We start from the raw sequence: 21,561 nt of genomic DNA, 5'->3' as shown, positions 1-21,561 counted from the left end.
CTGTGGCATCCAGGACTATTCTTATGGCAGTCCTATGAACAGTGTTTCTGCCAAGATTGGTGCAGATGGGAGCAACGGTCTGCTTCGCAGGTCCGGATGTTACGTTTGTGGCGTCCACCGTCGACCCATCTTCTAGGCAATTTTAGGATAGGATGTATATTGCGCATGTTGATATTGGAATGACGATCATACATTTTCGATATATTGTGCAGCCTTACAACCCAGCCTGGCAGAGATAGGCGCTGAGCAGTGGTGTAAAGTAACTAAGTACATTTACTCAAGTACTGTACAGTACTTAAGTACACTTTTGAGGAATCTTTCCTGTAGTATTTACTTTACTTTTACTCCACTATACAATTATTTGAAAACTTTAGTTGCTAGATTTAGATTATTACAAAACATACAGTAACCACTTCATCATGCCATTTGAAAATAGCCACAATGAAAGATTTTTATTAATTTGAAAACTTTAAATGGGACATTCTGCATGAGTACTTTTACATTTTGATGCCAATACTTTTGTACTTTGTTATGGCAATATTGGACTGTCATATATGGATCTACCATTTCTTGATTGTATGCATATCACAAGTTGCCATTTGGCTCACACCCACTGTTGTGGGTGTCATTTCAGAGGGCCACACTCCACCTGTATAGACAAAGCATTGGTTTGCCCTGGCCAGGGGGTAAGACACCTCCTTCTTGAATCAACCCTTTTGATCACGGGATGTAAAAGGCCTTGCCACACCTATTGTTTTTTGGTCATGGGACCCCCTGGGCCTGGCTTTGGAGGGGACACCACGCTGGAAGGAGCACCTAGAGTGAGCTCAGGGTACAGGCCCTCTTGGGCTACGGGTGGACAGGACATTGAGGAGAAACATGCTTGTTTTTGATGCGGTTGGACTCAACAAATAAACATATTTCTTATCAGCTTCACCTCGACTGTATATATATATATATATATTATTTCCATTACAACTTTTACTCAAGTACATTTTGAATTCCGGACTTTTACTTCTAACAGAGTACTTCTAAATTGCAGTATTGATAATTTTACTTAATAAAACATTCGAGTACTTTTTCCACCACTGGCGCTGAGCAAGTGCACGTTTCTAGTTTAGTAGTGTTGGACAGACTGGCGGACACAGACATCTTTAGATCGCTGCCACTAGCAGAGCTAAAAAGGTTCAGTTCGGATTTTTTCAGCATTTTTTTTATTTTTAAAGATCGTGTAGGAAACACATTAACATACTAATGTTGGACAGACAAGAAAAATAAAATCAATAAAAATGTTTTGATTGTTGAGGGCATGAACATGGCCAAAAAAATTAAACGGTACCAAGGAAAACAAGAGATGGTAATAAAAATAAAACAATTCACAAGACCAGCATGGTGGGAAATCAAATATGGACCTAGGATACCGTGTAACTATCCCCATCTTGGAATGCCGTTTGGCCCAAACATTCAGCAGAATACATGGATGGTATCAGGGACCCCCAGGTGGTCCGTTCTTCACCACACTGGAAAACACATCTAGAAAGCACACAAGGTGGATTTGGCACACTCCTTCTCTCCAGGGTAACACTGCACTTTATTTTCAGAATGTACAGTTAGCGAAAACAGTCAACACTCCTGTCTCAGTATTAAAATGAAAACATGTTTGAGGCTAATTATTCCTAAATTAAAAAAATTGAGACATATTGAAATCAGCACCACTATGGGTTTATCTTTTCTAAAGTATTCCTTGTAAATTACTCCATGAACACAAATAATAGCCTCACATTCTTTTGTCAATTGATTCAAAAGTGACAGAAATGAAATAAAAAAATAAAACAACGATATTGTTGTTTTATTCATTAAATGCCTAATAGCATAGCAATGTCCAAGTCGGAGTGCTTCTCAGGATCAGCAACAGTACAAGAGTCTGAACTTTGTTTTGACTGCATGAATATATACGCATAATTGAGAAATGGGCAACATCTCAAATACAAATGTCATCAATAGCCACAAGGCCCTAATGAGTGGCTGAGGCATAGCTGTGGTGAGATTTTAGAAAACCCTTCAGCGTTCCGACTTCAATTTGATCCAAAACAGGGCAGGAAACATCTTTGAATGATATGGTATGTCCCCAAATTCAGTTTTCTCAACCAACTAGATTTTTAGAATAGTATGGAATGGCAGGTTGCGTGCCAATAAGTGACTAGTTCAGTAGGTCACCTCTTCCAACACAGCTAATGGACCACATCAGTAATGCAAAATGTCAATATCTTTAGTCACCAGGCCCTAAGGAGTGGCTTAGAAACCCCTTCAGCATTCAGGTATGTCCCCAAATTCACCAAATAATTTCAGTTTTCTCAACCAACTAGACTATTACAATAGTATGGAATAGATGGTAGGTTGCGAGCAAAAGTTTTCGAACACAGCTAAAGGTCATTACGTAGCAGCTGTCTGGTGGTCATTTCATTCTCCAATTCAAAATGTGTTTAGTTTAGAGTTTTATCAACTGCAGCAAACTATTTTCAACCAACCACCCTGCTGTGCAGTCCATCGCTGGTCGGAGGGTTCTGTGCATACACAGGGTTTCCACAACACTCAACTATTATAAAATAAACCGGTTCACTGGCTACCTGTATGGGTATAAACAAAAAACAAAAAGGAAGACTTTGTGCATGCTGATCCAGTCCAGTCCACAGAGCAGCCATGTGAATCTGCCATGTATGAGAATAGCTGTAGCACTGTACAAAGTATTTTCTTGTTTTCTCAGTCAACAATAAAAATAAAAACTAAAGTAGACAAAACTGCCCACTATTTTCACGTTTATTTATAAAAAGAGGAATATTTTGAACGCTGAGTGGTAGAACCTATGACAGTGATCCCAACTACCGACTCCTTACCCTTGAAATCTGCACCCCCAAAAATAACAGTGGATAAAGGGAAACATTTACTCACTTTTCCACTCCTGTTGTACTTATCAAGAAAGGTAATGTTACTCGTCGTCACTCACACGCAGAATCATGTTTGTTTTTGTCACATGTAGATTTCAGATACATAGATCCACATGTCCTAGACCTGTGTCAAGCCCTACAGTGGTCACTTAACACTGGTCCTCAGGGACCCCTTGAACTGAAGGCTTACTATCCTACCAGGAGGTTAAATGCATTCATGTGGCGGCATCCCAAGTCTAACTAGCCACTGATTAAACTGGTAGAATGGCAATGACACATGGTGAACTTGGGATAGTTCTCCAGATAAAAACAAGCCAGCTAGGCTAGCCAACTAGGGCTAGCCAACTAGGGGTCCTGCCGCTGGGTGGGTCAAAAACCAGAGGTACATGAAGACTAGGGATCCAACTGCTAAGCTAGGAGATGAAGACAGAATATGACTAGAGCTCTGTGACAAGAACAAGACATCTGATATGAATTATGAGGTTGATTTGGGAACTTTCTGATGGATAGAAAATACAGCCATCTGTCCTACAAAGCCAAAAAGGTGAAAGCAGAAAAATGTTACCTCCTGTCCTGTCAAATGCATTATTGGTAAGACATTGGTGAGATAGTATAAGATAGAGATAAGAGTGTGATTAGTGACATTTACAGGTGTAACTTTTTGTAGACATGAAACGTAAACTTATCATGTACTATGGCATATGACCTTCAGAAATGGAGGACAAATTAGTTGATTAAGTTTGCTGTAGAAGAAAACAGTAATTTGGGGTCACCAACATGGGAAGTAACAACATGTGAAAAATTGCTGAAAATAGTTGCTTCTGTCTTGATTTTAAATTTGATCCATAATGTGTGGAGTGTATTTTATCCCAGCCTTCAGTTCAACTGGGATAATGTTGGGGTAGTAAGGGGGGGTAGGTGTGTACTTAGTAGACATGTTGAGGAGGTTGGGCCAAAGTAAGGGTGCTGTTGAGCAGTAGGGTTTTCTTTAAGGTTATGGTAAGCTTGAGGTTGGGTCACTGATACTGTGGCCTAAAGTCTCTCAAGATAAACGGTTGGATCTGAATGACAGGAGAGAGGTTGAGCTGCAAGATATTCTGGGCTTCCCGTCGGGCTTCAGCCACTGAACGAGAATCGTCTATTTTGATAACCTGCCGTCTCAGATAGTTCTTGCTTTTTAGGACCTTTATCCCTCCTTTTTCCACAACCCTGGGTTCACTTGGCAAACCATTCTGTTGTTTGTATCCCCCCTGTGGCCAGTGGGCTCCATTCCTCCTTCTAGTAAGCCTCATTTCCATGTCAGTCTCTGGGAAAATGTGTCCGTTGGCATAGATAACCGGAGCAGGATCTCCTATCAGTGCCCCTCCATCCATCCTGGTGGGGCAGGACAGGGTCCTCTGGTTCGACAAAGCCACGGCTGTGGTAGGGGGCGACCTGCTGCCATTTTGCGACGGCTGACGGCCATTTTGTGAAGGCTGCGACGGTATTCCTGAAAATGTGAGGGAGTTCTGTTGTTGCTGGATGGTAGAGTTAGTATCAGAGTCCCAACATGTCTGAATCTGGAGTCGAGCAGTGTGGCCGCCTGTCAGACCCTCAATGTTAGTCAGCCTCAAGCATGGCTGTGCTCGAGGAATAACGGGGGACGACCCAGTGGTCCTGAAGGCATGGGAGCCGCCATAGGTGAGCGCACGGTGATCCATCAGCAAATCAGGGGGTCGGATCCCCTTGATCCTGGGCTTGGCTCTCTCAGTAGTGCTCCAGGACGGGTGTTGTTTGGATACGGTCCTCTTCCTTTTTTTCCGGCTCTTCATCTTGGCTGTTGATCTGTTGCTTCCCGCTCTCTCCAGGGGGTTCCCCACAGTGAGCGGGAGAGTCATGCAGGAACGATATCGGTAGACGTCTTTGCTGTGCAGCACAGTGGGCCGATGGCCCTCCTGTCTCAGCTCTCTGAGGAATGTCTCCAGCTGCCCCATGTCCAACAGGCCACAGTTAGAAGTCATTGAGGTCACTGAAGGTAACTGGAGTATATGCAGTGCATCCTGGAGGACGATTTGACCAGCACTGTTAATACGTGACCAGCTGTGGAAGGGACGCGGCTCCTCAGTGGAGACTGTTGACTGGCATCTGAGTGGAGGACCTCTACTCACTGTGTCAGCCATGTTGCGGAGTCCTGGCGAGAAGGAAACGGAGAGAGCGGTTGTTTAAATTGGAGAAGAAAAATACAATGAAAACTTGAAAAAGCAGTTCCTGGTAAAACTGAGTAGGCTTGCTTAAACTTAATAGACAAGGTTACATTGGAACTTGCACAAATGCTTGTATTTCAAGGTCACACAGATTAAAGTTTGGGAGGATATCACAATTTCTGAGAAACAAAATAAACTATATGGGCTGCTATGGGCTTAAAACGTATAGTCAACAATCAAAACGTGGGGTTTATCACAATTGACAAAAATTATGCCCAACAAATATACTTTGCTCATACCGCTGCTATAAAAACCAGACACTCCACGTGTCAGAGTCGGGAAGGACAGTAACATTAGCATTAGTAGAAGCCTACCCAGAGAGTGAAGAGAGTACAGAGTTTTCAGTTTAAGGATACAGGAAATGAGCAAAGACACAGGAAGTGATGCTGTGCTTATACCAAGAAAAGGAGCACATTCCAGTGTGTGGAACCTAGTTTAAACCCAACGACAAGGACTTATAATTTGCAAACAGTGTTATGGCACGGCAAGGTAACTCTACAAATCTCTGCTACCTCAAATGTCACCATAACAATATGATTTAGCAATGAAGGACAAACAAACCACATCGCAAAACCCCAGTCGCCAGACGAAACATACCTCAATAACGCAAACGTTACACAGTGCATCAACACGCTTCCAAAGGCACAAGGAGATAACAAATTCCATCAGCTATTACTTGGCTAAAGATATGGCTCCAATCAAACCCATTCAAAACAAGGGGTTTAGGATTATGATATTATAGACTAGACAAGTGCTCTGCCTTCTCGCAACTACGTATACTGTTGCATTATTGCCTGCTCTGTACACTCAATGTCAAATGACAGACGAAACGGAACTGAATGACGCATGATTTATACCGAAAGTAGCAGACCTGCAAGTTCGCAACAAGTTATGAGCTTGTACAATTGCTATTTTCGGCGAGCAACACAGGCGTACGACAAAATATAAATCAGGCTTCAGCCTAGGGCTGTGCGTTACGACGAATCGACGATAATAAACAGTGAACGATAAAAATGGATCCACAATCTACGTTTTCTGAGAGATCGTTCTATCGTGATAACAATGAGTGCACATTCCATTCTTGCAGTTCTACACCTTATTTTATACTTTAGACTGATGTCTTGTGAAATGGAACAGAGCTACAAACCTACCCGACATTTTGCTCATACACACATCCAAAGTTCCCTCCCCCTTTTTACGTAGTGCAGCGTAGCACAGGACGACAACAACACAGATGACCAAAACAAACAAGTCTACACAATTGCATTCAGTAGACTTGGATTCTCAACCCTTTTAATTTCAAGGGCCCACAGAGAGAGGCACGCAATTAGTTTGGTGTTCTGTTATAGTTTCCTTGTACATGTATGTGTTATTTATGAGTAGGGATGGCCAACCGATAACCGTTAACCGCCGTTAAATCGCCAACCGATTAAAATTAATCGTTTTTAAGGGCCAAAATGTTTTTAGGCCAAGTCTACACCTGCAACCACACGTAACTTCCAATTTATTCTTCCTCGTCTTTGTATTGGTATTGTTTGTGGTGGAGTGCCTCAGTGCGGCTGCAGAGTTCATGTGCAACCTCTTCCAGAGAGAGATAGACACTAGAAACTCTGCTGGAGACACAAAACAAACTGTGTAGACTTGGCCCTTAAAAAAAATATATATATATATATATAATATATATATATATATATATAGATATATATATATTTTTTTTACACATTTCTTTTCTTAACGGTTATCGATTAATTAATCGTTAAGGCCTAACGGTAATTGGTTAATAAAATGTCTCCATTTGGCCATCCCTATTCCTGAGTTCCATTTGATGCATTTTTATGTAAGTATTCCTTTTTTCCTGATCTAGTTGCGTTTTCCTTATTTGATAAGATATTTGGTAAAGAGTACTTTGGTTATCGATTGTTTGTTTCCTTATTCTTTATTTCCATAGCCTTAAATCACGGTTTCCACCATCAGTTTCCCCAGCATTTCCATCATTGTTACCTGTTGTTCCATCATCATGTGTACTGTGAAGTCAACATATTAAAGCCTTGAATCAATGATACTGCCATCCTGGTCCTAATACGTTTACCAGTATTCTGATGTCTGAGTGCTAGCCCAAAGCCAGCTAACATAGCCTGCAAACGCAGTATGCCTCTTTCAAACAAACACTGAATGACTGCCTTTGAAAGGGCCTCCTGCAATTGGGTGCAGGTGGTGCTAATCACAATCAGTACAGGTGTTTGGGTAAATACCCAGTCCAGAGCTCCTCCCACCTAGGACTGAGCAGGAGGGGATTTTCTACACAGTTTGATATGCATTAGGCCATGGACCCCGATTTGATACCATTTCTCTTTTCTTTGTTTATGTCTGGGACTCCAATCTAAACAGTAAAATCCTCTGTTACTTTAACTCTTGACTTGAGATTGTTTTTTTAAAGGAGGAGTTCACCCAAAAAATTACTTATTTTCTATCAATTGCACACCCTATGAAGCCTTGAATCCATGGATTTTGTTTTTGTCGCATTCCTAAGCTAATAATTTGATTCCCGTCTCCTACCGGCTAATGTATCCGGTAGGAGACACAAAGTAGATTATTTGTCTCCTACCGGAAATACACACGGTCATCGAATTATTGTCTTAGGAATGCCACAAAAACAAAAATAAATCCATGAAATCAAGGCTTCATGGGGTGTGTAATTGATAGAAAATAAGTCATTTTTTGGGTGAACTCCTCCTTTAACTCTAATCATTTAGGCAGTGTTCGAACTAATGCGTAACGAGTTACTGTAACCCAACTACTTTTTGCGGAAACTAGTAACGCAGCTAGTAACTTTTTCCTTACTGACATTCGAATGGCCGCGTTACTCCCGACAAAATAGCCGTCAACTTAATAGTAAGGGTGTCACGATACTCGATACGTATCGAAATTGAACCGAAAATGACGTTCGATACAGTGTATCGAAAGCAAAAGCCGTATCGCGATTCAAGGGTTAATATAAAAAAAAAATACTCCCGCGCATGCGCACATCCGATTGCACGTCCGGGTGAAGCCATGCTCGAGCCGCTGTTGTGTTTTTCTGTGCATCGCGCATGCGTGCTTACGACGGGGGAGGAAAAAAAGACGACAGGACAAACCCACGCACACCACAGAGGAGTTTGGAGGAGACAGAGAGAGACCGCTGTAGCGTTGCGTCTGTACTACTACTTTACATTTCACCATGGCCACTGCTGAAGCCAGCGATGGTAATGATGCACAAACGGAAGAATTGGAAAACCCTCCCGCTTCCTTTAAGTCAAAAGTCTGGCAATATTTTGGCTTCCCAGTGAATTATGAGGGCACCCGACGCGTTGTTGACAAAACGGCTACCGTTTGTCGATTATGCTTGTAGATCTGCTATTTTTGGCTAAAGTTCACCTCAGAAAAGGGATGGGGTTAAGGTAAAAAAAAATAAAGGCTTAGCTTATTATTCACATTTCTTGTTTGGTAAAGCTCTTACCTGTTCAAACAATAAGAACATACTTTAAGATGTTTAAGAACATGTAGCCAAATAACAGTTGTCTTTGGATCCTTTTTTCTTACATGTTCAACTTTGTATTTAGATTTTATTTAGTTATAGAGCTTCACAAGAATGTTGTTAACTCATCTTAAAGAAGAATCTGAAAATGATGTTGTTGTAAGGGCATAAAACCCTTTTTTTGGGTTATTCTCATTCTCATTTGATATTATTCAAATAAAAAGGGACTTATTGAGAAACATGCGTTTTTCTTTACAAATCAAGACAATAGCCTAAATTAATAATCATATACCCCTCAAAGCTGAAAAAAATGACGTTTTAAACATATATATCGTATCGAAAATCGAATCGAATCGTGACCTTAAAATCGAAAGTCGAATCGAAGATTAGGCGTATCGTGACACCCCTACTTAATAGGATTAAAGATTTATTATGATACGACTTCAATTCTAACCCTCAGTGACTGTCTTAGTGTCTGTCCGTCCGTCGGTGTGTCAGTCTGTGAACAGATGATCTCCGGCACCGTTGGACCGATGATCTCCGGCACCGTTGGACCGATGGGCGAGAAACATTGTACGCACACGTCCACACATTTTCAACTAGGCCTGGCCAAGAAAGAAGCTCCATCCCAAATGTTTCAAATCGGCCTAACGGTGACGCTATAACAGGCTGATTCACATTTTGGCTTATAACTCTTGACCTGTCGGTACAATCAAAATATTTCCCCCCTGGATTCCATGGCTCATGACAACTCCCCATATAGGGCACAGCCATTTCCGCCTGTAAAGATTTTCTGTCATTTTGTGTTTTCTTTCTGAACACACTTTTGCTACTACTCCTCCAGTAGGGCAACCACACTATAGTACTATTCCGACTTTATTATTCTAGATAAACTTTTTTCTGATTCGCTATTTCTCCCACAGTTTATTTTTCCCAATTTCGTGCCATATGTCAAAATGACGGCTTCACCGGGAATAGACTGCTTGTACTTTGCTAAGAGATTAGTTACATAGTTTAATTGATATTGATTTATTAGTGCATTAAATTTCCCCATCCACTTTAATGGGAAAATGAAAAAACTCAAATTCAAGTATTTTTTTTCTCAGAAACCGTAAAGGCTAGAGTTAAAAAAACTTGGAGGGGAGGTTCATAGTTTATTGCCAAATTATTAATAAAATAATTACACCAGTCGGCCACATGGTGGCGCTATAACAGCCCACTTTACCTTTTGGCCTATAACTTTTGAACCGTAGGTCGTAGAACTTACCCCTGGATTACTTGGGTCGTGACGCAACTCCCCATATAGGCCACGCCCATTTGCGTCTGGATAGATTTTCCGCCATTTAGAATTTTCTTCAAAACACACTTTTAGCTCCTCCTCCCACATATTTTATCCAGATTTCACAAAAGTTGGTACACATGATCTCTGGACCAATGCGATAAGACATATCCATTATGATAGTCCTTACCGTTCGTCCGTAATTGGCTTCCAAAGTTAGTGGGAGGGGCCTGTTTTACAAAGAATGCCAAAAATCAGGAACGAAACGTCCAATCAATCCCAAATTCGAATCACATGTCGAGGGTGGTTTACTCAACGAATCCTCAAAAGTCACTTTGATCCATAGGAGGCGCCACAAATGCGCAAAATGTAACCGTTTGATGCAAAAACATGATTTTTGGGGGGATCAATTCTCTCAAAAAGAAAAGCAAGTGATCTCAGGAGTGACATGACGATGTCATTAGCCCGCTACATTTATGGGAGGGGCCCGTTTCCTCAAATCAAAACGTATCGCTAACGCGGGATGCGATCGGCACCGAATCGCAGGTCGCGCGGCCTCCGACGGTATTCCTCCAGGCGTATTCCTCGAGTCTCGGCGGCCGCGACCGGCGTCGGTGCAACCACACTTTGCAATTTCCCAGAATTGCGACGCGTCTAGTACTTCATATTATCTCTGTGGTCACATGATCACATTTTGTCAGATTCCATTACGATTGGTTTTCAAAGTTTGCGGGAGGGGCATTTTGTGGCATTTTGCATAAAATGGACTAGTTTAGGAGGGATAGTCCAGGCAAAGTAGATATTTGGAGATTTTGGACCTCAAAAAAGTAATTGTAGCAGAATAATTTTCTTTACAGACCATTTCTATTAAGTCACCAGAACAACATAAAAAAGTCCTAAGAAATCCTTGGTCTTGTTTAATTGGCATCAATTCAAAATGGCCACCACATTATTGACAAAAAGCCATATAAAATGGTGGTGAGATTTCAATTGACTTCCAAATATTTTTAGAGGTAAGGAATTCAGATAAAATATTTAAAAAATACATTTGAGCAATTTTTTTATCAATATAACAGAACTACAGGATGTTATTACCAGATAAGTCTAGCAAACTAGCATTTCCCAAAGTAATCGTTACAGATTTTTTTTCACCATACATAATTTCTATGAGGTGTCAATTGAAATAAACAAATGAAAATTTGACTCATAATCATTTTATATGGCTTTGTGACAATAATGTGGCGGCCATTTTGGATTGATGCCAATTAAACATATTTCCGCAACTAGGATGTCTTTTAAGATTTTTAGTATATTGTTCTGGTGACTTAATAGAAATGGTCTGTGAAGAATAAAATTCTATTACAATTACTTAGATTTTGTGATAAAAAATGAGCTAGTTTTCCTGGACTATTCACCTGTTTCCTAGGCTGTGTGTTTTCCACTTCCTGTCGATTTCATTGGATATCATTGGTCCTCTGACCAGTTTCATTGGATTTCATTGGATCAAATCGACAGGAAGTGGAAAACACACAGCCTAGGAAACAGGTGAATAGGGCATAGCCATTTTCTGGTTCCACTCCAAAATAGTCAATGCATTTTTCCCATTGACATTTCACAAAATATTTATATCAATTATTTTAAGCCTAGAATCAAGCCATCCAGGGTCCTGGTGAATCATGACCATAAAACTATATACCAAATTTCATACCCCACCTCAGGGGCAATTAATGCGAGAATAGCTCTCCAGCCCGTCGGGTTACTATAGTAACTTGACAGCGCACAGGATGAAACTTCACAACTGTTTCTGCTGGCACACACCGCTCTTCTCACTCTCTCGCTGACCAAAACGAAGAATTGGAAAGTATTCCATTGGATATTCTTTTCAGGGGTAGGCTAAGATCACAGCAATGAGGAGACGAAGTGAATAACTCGAACGGCGCTGAGTCGGCTCTAGCGGCCTTCGCAACGTTCAGCACGGCGACTCGCTCGCCTAACGGCTCGCTTGGCGGTGCCTCTCGTTGCTCAAGCCCGCCAGAAACGGCGCGCCTCCGACGTTATAACAATTTTTCACCGAAGGGGGTGCCACCAAGTTACTGAAACTAGGTAGTAAACACCCGTGCGCATTGGAGAAAGTAGTCGCCGCCCAACTGCAAGACCATTTCAATAGCAACAACCTCTCCAAGAAATTCCAGTCTGGTTTCCCCTCCGCCCACAGCACGGAAACAGCACTGGTCAGGGTCACAAACAACATTCTCAGGGCAGCTGACGCCAGCTCCCCTTCCCTCCTCATCCTCCTGGATCTCACTGCAGCATTCGACACAGTCGATCACAACATCCTATTAAAATCGCCTTCACTCCACCATCCCAGACCCAACCCGTCACCTGTGGTGTCCCCCAAGGATGTTCTCGGCCCCACCCCGTTTACTCTGTACATTCGGCAGGCTGTGTCATCAGCAGGCATGAAATATCTTTCCATTGCTATGCTGATGACACACAACTCTATATTAAATCGGACAGAGCCTTCTGGTCAGCTGCCCCTCGACTGTGGAACTCCCGGACCAGCTAAGAGCTCCACAGTCCGTTGATGCTTTCAAGAGAGGACCAAAGCATTCGGTTAGCTATTCTGGTATTCTTTCCCCTCCTTGCTTTTTTAAACCCTCCTTTTACATTTTAGATATATTTTATTTGTTTTGCTTCAAATGTAAAGTGCAATATACATAAAATGTATTATTAAGCTAAGAGCAGAGAAAAACACCCTCAATGGTAAACATCCATTATTCACAATTCACTGCATTTTCAGAGTATTCAGTGATGCGTGATTTGGGAGCCAACGGAGTGCTTGGCAGACCACGCCCCCGGAGTGCCGGTATAATCCAAACCGCGCCCCCGACCATCTCCATTGGCTGGCTGTTTCCACAATGTATATCCAACTGATGAAGATGATGGTTAAAATACGCTATTTATATATATATATATATATATATATATATATATATATATATATATATATATATATATACCGATAGAGTTTATGAATACGCTAGTCCGTTTATATAGGTTAATAATAGATTTTCTGCTGGCTATACCGAAAGAATTTATAAATAGATGGAGACGACTGTCTTGTGCATCCGTTTGCCAACTGTTAAAATACGCTTTTTTAAATGAATGGAGAAGTGATCAACAGTAGCGAGCGAGTTGAGGAGGAGCTTTTAGACTGCAGGTGCAGCTCTGTTAACCCCCGCATCCCTGTGATGCGGGGGTTAACAGAGCTGCTCAAAGCCAGGTGTAAAATTCCTCAAATTCCTTCTTTTGTCTCCATGGTGTCTTTGTCTTTCATTTGTCTTTAAGCTGTGCTGTGCTACACAGGCCTGTGTTACTCCACTCCTACATTAGAATCACAATATATTTTACAGAATCTTCAGTTTCTCAGTCAGTTTAACATGATTTTGCGGTTAATACATTTTATTTAAAAGTGACTAACACACAAACCAAGGGTGCTTACACAATGAACGATGAATATGGAACACAGATTTGACCACATAATGGAAATATAATGGCGTAGTGAAAATCATATGGTAGACACTATTTGAGGATATATAATCTGTGATTAAGTAATAATAATAAGACCCATTTCATACCACTAGTGAAATTCATTTTTCAGCTTCACCCAGCTGAGTGGTTCTCAAGTTAGTGCGGGTGGGGGGGGTCCTACTCAGGGATACATCGACACATTTCCGGCCCAATACCTCGACACATTTCCGGAATCAAACCTGGGACCTTCTGGTTCCCAGGCTGGCTCTCTACCCATTTCAGCTAATGGCCGCTGTAATTTTTAACAAATTATTTCAATTGAGTTTTTTCACTCCCCTCAATAAAGCGCATGTGCACAAAAGAATAGCTTTGGTCAGATCGGCTAAAATTGTATTTTTTATATCTTTTGTACTTTTTGAGAAATTTAGTTTTTTGTAGCCAGATGGAAACGATAAAAATGACAAATGTTCATAAACTTTAGCACTAACATTACTTATACACTATAATACTTAACACTATAAACACACGTAACACTATCAACACTCTTAACACTACAAATACTTAACACTATCAACACTCTTAAAGACTTCATGAAATGGCTTTTTAACTACCTTTATTTTGAAGTTTTCTTCTGAAATGGAGGCTGGTTGTGTTTCAACCAATCACAGTCTCAGCCGACCATCCCGTCCCCTCGGGCTACAGGATCCATGGATCTACATCAGCTACTGTTTGTGTCTTGCGCACGGTAAGGCAGAGAGAGAGAGAGAGAATGTTACTGCATTGCTATTTGTCACCTCAAATGTTTTCAGATACATATTTGTGTGTACTGTTTTAAGTTTAGAACGGGAACATTTGTAATGCACCGTCCAGACGTCATATTGAATGAGATTCAGTACAGAGCAGCAGCCCAACTGTGTCAATATAATGATTATCAGTACCGTGTGGAGTAAAATGATGATCACACAGGTGAATAAAATCATGATTCATAATTATTCATAAGGGCTTGCTGATGTAGTCATACATAACGTTATCTTTTGACTAGATGTAATTAAGATTGGACTTTTAGGGACTTTAGACAAAAATACAACTAAAAGAATGATTTATGTTGCGTGTATTGTTAATTATATCTCCATTATGACCACGGATATGCTCTAAAAGTGTGAAAAACATATTTTTCATTTCATGATGTCTTAACACTACAATGACTAACACTATCAACACTCAAAATACACACAATTCTTTAAAAAAAAAAACACTCTTAAAGGGACTACACCATGAATTTTTACTTTCTTCTTTTTTGTGTGTTTTTGGTCTCCCCTACCTCTCTTCTATCCCCAAAAATACCCCAGTTTGAACACTCAGGCTTTCACAGCAAATCTGGGGTTTTCTGTAAATTGGTCTCAAAACAGGCCAAACGTCACGTCAGGGTACAATCCCTCCCGTTTTTCTTTTTTTTTTTTTTTCCACACAGAACCAGGAGATAACATGCATACAAACTGGCTCAATAGCGCCCCGTGCCAAACAGGACAATGTGGTATTGCAGGTGAAAGTGCTTTATAAGCCAAAGAGAAGTTAGTTGGAATGAGTATATCTGAGGCTTGATTTAGGCTCAAACCTTTTGAAAGAGGTTTCAGGGACATAAACAATATGATATTAATTTTTTTATTTTATTTTTAATTCATGGTGTAGTCCCTTTAACACTAATAATGGACACTATCAACACTCAACACTAACAACACTTAAAACTGTCAACACTACTAATACTTAACACTACCACCATTCTTAACACTACCAACACTACTACATACTGGCTACCAACACAGTGAGCAAACACTGTTTCTTCAGGAACAGTATTTTCTGAGACAGATTTCATTCCAACTACAGCCTAAATGATTTGCATTTTTCTATGTAAACAGTTTAAGATTTGTAGTTTTAAATTTGTACTGTGAGAGAGAGCCTTCTCTTGGCTGATCCACCACAGCCATTTTGAACACATTCTAATACTCCCTCTGTTCTAACAAAGCCAAAAGCCCAGTCCACGCTAGCTCTGGTCCATAGCGTTAGAAGGAGTTCTCCTTAACACTATGGTACTTTCGATCCTTTCCCCTCACAACCCGCAGTAGCGCAGCCTCTCATCTGTAGTAAAACATAAAAAATACACTTTAGCTACTCACCAAAACGAAGACGGTTTTAAGATGTTGAAAGCCTACTCTACTTAGTGGGAACACTCTGAGCCCCCCACCTCACATCAAAAATGCACTTTTTGACCAGAAAAGAAAATATTTCACTGGAAGAAAAAAAATGTTTTGGTTGCTCCACTGCACCCTCTACAGATGTGGTCAATGGAATTTTTCTATTGGCGTGATTTTTCCTTCCGGTGAAATATTTTATTTTCTGGCCAAAAAGTGTATTTTAGACGTGAGAGGCTCAGAGTGTTCCCACTAAGTAGAGTAGGCTTTCAACTCCATTAAACCGTCTTTGTTTTGGTGAGTAGTTAAAGTGTATTTCTTATTTTTACAAGAGACGAGAGGCTGCGCAGCCTGTGGTTTGTGCAAAGGCTCGAAAGACCAGAGCTATGTCCACACCAATGATTCGCAGCGCAACTAGTCGCAACTTGCAACCACTTGCAACATTATCCCAAAACTGAGCCGACCTGCAACAGGTCAATTCAGACATTTCTTTGTTGCATTGCGAATCATTGGTGTGGACTTGGGACTGGGATCATGCCATTTGAATGATTGTATGTATTGGCTAACGGGGTAATGCTACCAGTATAGCATGTTAAGTTTGCAGACATAGCAGCAAAATCTGTCCCCAAAATAATTATTATCCTCGCCGATATTTTAGTAATAGATTGAGCTAACAATAACGTTTTGTTTATTCCATTTAGGGAAAAACAAAACACGATGTTATAATGGTTGTACAAATAGGCTAGCGGGCTAATGATGGCAGTTCAGCATGTTAAGTTGGCAGACTTAGCAGCTGATTTTCTTTTTTTATCGGATATCTTAGTTATAACAACACTGAGCTAACAGTGAAGTTTTGTTTTTCAATATGTGGTGTTTATTAGGTTTTGGGAAAGCAAAACACAATATGCCAATGGTTGTAGATAGGCTAGATAGTCTGCAGAGAGTATTGCAGAGAGTATTGCCAGGAGGTGTAAGAAGTATGTGAGCAAATACGGACCATAAAAGGGCGTGTGATTTATGGTTTATCTTTTTGTTTCTGTTGCATCCCTAAGACATTAATTTGATTACCGGTAGGAGACTCAAAGGAGACCGCCGGTCATCAAATTATTGGCTTAGGAATGCGACAAAAACAAAACAAAATGGATGAATTCAATGCTTCATGGGGTGTGTAATTGATAGAAAATAAGTACTCCTTTAATTAAATGTTATGTATTGGGATAGATACCGACACCAGACATGTTGTGACCTTATTTCAAGCTAGCAACATGTCTAGCTGATCCATACCTGAATATTAAAACAAAACCAAGCACAAGGTAACAAAACGTTCACATAACAGTATTCAAGAAAATTGTCATCAACTACACTTACGTTCCAGTAAGTGTAGCCTGGTAAACCCCCCTCCCTCCGGAAATCTCATTTGCATTTGATTTCAGGAAGGAGTCTGGTCTACAGGCCTGTATGGGCAATTTGGGAGCTGGGCTGGATTAGTACAGTTGACTGACAACCCCTTCAGCCAATCAGCAGTCCGATCCCCTTCAGCCAATCGGCAGCTAATTTCCCCCATCCCCAGCCAAGTATGACGCAAGGGGACTTTTGAAGGGGCTATGCCGAAAATAGGTTGCTTTATTCGGATACATACGTGTCACTGCCCGCCCCTGCCAGTTCTCTGAATTTTTATTTTTAAATAGGCTCTGTCATGATTAATTGACCACATATATGAAGTTAAACAACTAAATTCTATCCAAACGATATCTTAAAAGTACATTCGGTGCCTCAAAAAAGAAGTTTGAGAGCGTTTTAAAGTTTTAAAACCGAAACAAAAAACACCGCACAGAAACAATGGCCGCCCGTCCCATTCTTGTCGGCTGCACTCGGTTCCATTCGGTTTCACTCGAACTCACCACCTGATTGGCCAACCTTCGCTGTCAATCACAGAACATTGTGGGAGGACGCTGATAGGACAGTTCATGTTATGAACTGTGGAGAAACGCCTAGACAGGCCTGTAGGCCAGACTCACTTCTGAAAACAAATGGAAATGAGTTTTCCGGAGTGGGGGTTTACCAGGCTATAGTAAGTTAGCCTCGCGTAGCCAGACTATATCACTGCGTGGATATGAGTCTGGTGCTTCCATGAGGACGTTTTTTTTTCCAAAGGGGCGGGATCAAAACAATGGCCCTCGACGCAATTGGTTAGACCTACAACCAACTACCAATCACAGTCTCCCATATCCGAATACTGGGACCTGATTGGTCACCCACGTCTTCTGGAGCAGGAAATGGATTCTCTATGGAGCGGTGCCAGACCAAATCGCAGAGTGCAATTATTTTTTGCACTCGCAGATTCGTCTGGTCCCAGGCTAATGGTAAGTGGTCCAAAGCCTGAAAACATACAAGAGCGACATCCTATTTTTTAATTGCTTTTCGAAATGGGTCAAGAACACCAAAATGTGATGTTTTAAGTGTTAACCGTAAGGGCTACAGTTACAACACTTGGAAATAATTACACCAGTCGGCCTCATGGTGGCGCTATAACAGCCCACTTTTAGTTTTGGCCTATAACTCTTGAACCGTAGGTCATAGAATCAAATCAATTACTTTTTCCCTGGATTTCTTGGGTCAAGACACATCTCCCCATATAGGCCACGCCCAGTTGCGTTTTCCGCCATTTTGAATTTTCTTCAAAACACACTTTTTGCTACTCCTCCTACCGATTTTGTCCTGATTTCACAAAAATGTGTACACATGATCTCTGGACCCATGCGCTAAAAACGCATCATACAGTATTTTGATGGTCCATACCATTCGGCCGTAATTGGCTTCCAAAATTAGTGGGAGGAGCCTATTTGACTAAAATTGCCAAAAATCATGAACGAAACATCCGTTCAACCACAACTTTGAATCACATGTCGAGGGTCATGTACTCAACGAATCGCCAAAAGCCTTTCCCTTTCAACCATAGGGGGGCGCCACAAATGTGCAACCGTTTGATGCAACAACGTGAAATTGGGGGGGGGTCAATCCTCTCGAAATGAAACAGACGTGATCTCAGGAGTGACATGACAATGTAATCGGCTTGCAAAACAATGTGGGAGGAGCCTATTTCTTAAACACAAGACGCCATATATCACGAACGCAGGATCCGATCAGCACCAAATTCGAATCGCTTGTCACACGGCATCCGGTGCTGTTCCTCCCAGCGTATTCCTTGGGTCCCGGCGGCCGCAACCCACGACTCGCGTAGGTGCATTTTCCCAAAATTGCGCCTTTAATTTGTTTTGTTCTGAGGTTGAAAATCTTAAGTAGGTGAATGTCATTGGATTGTTTTGTAGTGTGTAACACATTACCCTAGTATGACTCTATACTCCATTATGCAGGTGGTTTTATTCACTCTTCTGCCTCAGTTTTGCAAATGGAGGCTGAATGTATTTGGTGAATGATTAGCCATTTCTGTACCGAACATGGAATTCAAATTGTAAACTGTGGTTTAGAGGATTGGTATAATAACCATAGTGAATCACATCCAATTAAAAGAAAACAATTTAAACCAATCACACCCTTTTGCCAATTGTGCGCGAGCCCACGTTATTCCTTGGCTCACGAGCGCCCCCCCTTCGTCGCGACAATTCTCTTGGTCATTACGTTCCAGAAAAATAGCCGCCATACAGCTTTAAAAAAAAAAAAGGCTGTTCATCACATTCGCAACTTCGAGTCCCTCGTGGAACACGTCGCAAATTTGACTTGAAACACTGGCAGCTTCTCTGGCTTTGCTATTCAAACACCAGGCAATCTTTCTTTCTCTGCTCTATCTCAACAACTAGTTGGTGATGCCAGTTCTTTTTTAGACTCATTAGAACCCAAGTCTCCTCACCTTCAACCCCAACATTTTAGTTGTATCCGATACGCAAATGTTATAAATCTACGAAAACGTTAACCGATTAGAACAATAAATACGTAATACACGTAGTTACCTTTAACGGTGCTGTGTCGGTATCCAGTCTGAGTCTGCCTCTGCCGAGACTGCCCAGTAAAATGGCTGCAACAACAGACAGGCAGAGCAGCCCAGAGAGGTACACGGTATCATTTTTGCCTTGAATTGTTATCGGTTAGGCACCCCCAGATAACAGATTCATATGTAACACACGATTATTTATTAACATTCAACTTAAGTTCAACATTATTTTATTCATCAATAATCAAGTTATTTTTTTAAAAATATAGTTCTTCTGACATCAGAGTAAATGAGCCTAACCTAATTTTATCTTGAATTCTGAGAATAATTATGATTATTATGATAATCTTTAGTATTATTTGAAATTTAGATTACATTGACATTTTAAGATCATCCTGGTGAGCTTTACAAGTGCTTAACATTTCAACAGCTACATACAGAATATATATGGAAGTAGGCCTACTTTGTTGGGGCAAAAATATACCCTATAATAGAAGGGGTGGAGTCTCCGATGGAGGCAAAGAAGGGGTGGAGTCTCCGATGGAGGCAAAGAAGGGGCGGAGACTGTTCTCCCTTGGGTCTGCTAAAGAAGATACTTTTCAGTTAAATTCCACATACATTATTCCAGTAATGTTGTACAATCATACCAAGACATGCCATGAATACACAGTAGTACGAACCATTATAGTATTGGTTCACACTACTGTGTATTCATGGCATGTCTTGGTATGATTGTATCATAATATCTGGGTGGGTTTTATTTTTGGGTCTGTAGCTTAAAATTCCTAGCTCTGCTCAAATCAGAACAAAACGTCCAGGAGGGGGTGGAGTCATATCAGGTCCAACTCCACTCCACCCCCTGCTGAAAACCCCCCAGCAAAAAACAGCTTATGATGGTTGCTGGTTTTAACTGGTTTTAACTGGTTTTAGCTGGTCTTAGCTGGTCTCCTTAGGCTGCTTTAGAAGCTGACAGTGGTCAGGCTGGTTTGTCAGTGTAGTTGATCAGCTGGTCACCCAGTCAGGCTTAGCTGGACTTTGCTGGTCTTAGCTGCTCAGCCAGCTGGCTGGCTGGCTGGACTGACCAGCAAAGCCAAGCTGTTAAGCAAAACGTTGTTTGTCACTGCTCCCTATCATTTTTATTTAAAATTAAGACTGACATCAGTTCACTTTGCCGCTTGCAGATCCAGTATAGAGCGGATATGAAAACAGTCTATGACTCTATGTGAAGATGACCGGATAGTGGATACAGTGGGCTGTAGACTGGATCTCAGCTGTAAACAAGGAATAGAAACCAAGCTTTCCACAGGTACTGCAGAAACAAAGCCTTGTGACACAAGGTTAATTTTAAATGCACTGGTGATGTTCACTCCAGAGCCAAATGGAGCTTGACCTAGTCCAGTTCCACCCCTCTGGACCTAGCCTGAACCTAGTCAAGCGCCACCCACTGGCTGCTAACTTTAATGCAAGCTCTAGACCTAGTCAAGCGCCACCCGATGGCTGTTAACGTAAATGCAACCTTTGTCAGATGGTACTTTAACCTAATGGGGAAAAGGGTTTATTGTCTCCGCCAGGCCGAAAGGCATGGCGAGAGAGTATGTTTTCGCCCCTGTCCGTCCGTCCGTGTGTCCTGTCTGTGTGTTACCAGCTAATCTCTGGCACCGTTGGCCCGGTCGCTCCGAAACTGTGCACACACACTCCCTGGATGCCAATTCAGAACCTCTGCCCTTTTTCACATGGGCCTGTTATAGCGCCACCAGGAGGCCGATTTGTGCAAAACCCATTTACTCCTACAGATTTTATCCAAACGTCATGCAAATCGGTACACAGTATCTCTATAGTCATGTGATCAACACAAATCTGTCCGATTGCCCATATTCCATCCTCATTGCCTATGGTTGCCTTCCAAAGTTT

At 41.4% G+C, this 21,561-nt stretch overlaps 1 protein-coding gene across 1 annotated transcript; it reads right to left on the bottom strand.

Annotated features, from left to right (window-relative positions):
* Nucleotides 1-839: 839 nt before the first annotated feature.
* Nucleotides 840-19,732, bottom strand: ccdc71 (coiled-coil domain containing 71). Its single transcript, XM_080423821.1, has 3 exons — nt 19,670-19,732; nt 14,124-14,247; nt 840-5,115 (listed from the first exon to the last, which is right to left on the bottom strand). The coding sequence occupies exon 3, from the start codon at nt 5,102-5,104 to the stop codon at nt 3,962-3,964; it is 1,143 nt and encodes a 380-aa protein (XP_080279947.1). The 5' UTR covers nt 5,105-5,115; nt 14,124-14,247; nt 19,670-19,732; the 3' UTR covers nt 840-3,961.
* Nucleotides 19,733-21,561: the final 1,829 nt, after the last annotated feature.

This window comes from Gymnoscopelus braueri, assembly GCF_963280865.1.
Source record: "Gymnoscopelus braueri genome assembly, chromosome: 3".
Classification (NCBI taxonomy): Eukaryota; Metazoa; Chordata; class Actinopteri; order Myctophiformes; family Myctophidae; genus Gymnoscopelus; species Gymnoscopelus braueri.
The sequence above is the reverse complement of the archived record's forward strand: the minus strand, read 5'-3'. Positions and strand labels throughout refer to the sequence as shown.

Bases quoted from the DNA above. Each gene is read 5' to 3' on its own strand.
- ccdc71 (XM_080423821.1), bottom strand. From the start codon at position 5,104: ATGGCTGACACAGTGAGTAGAGGTCCTCCACTCAGATGCCAGTCAACA.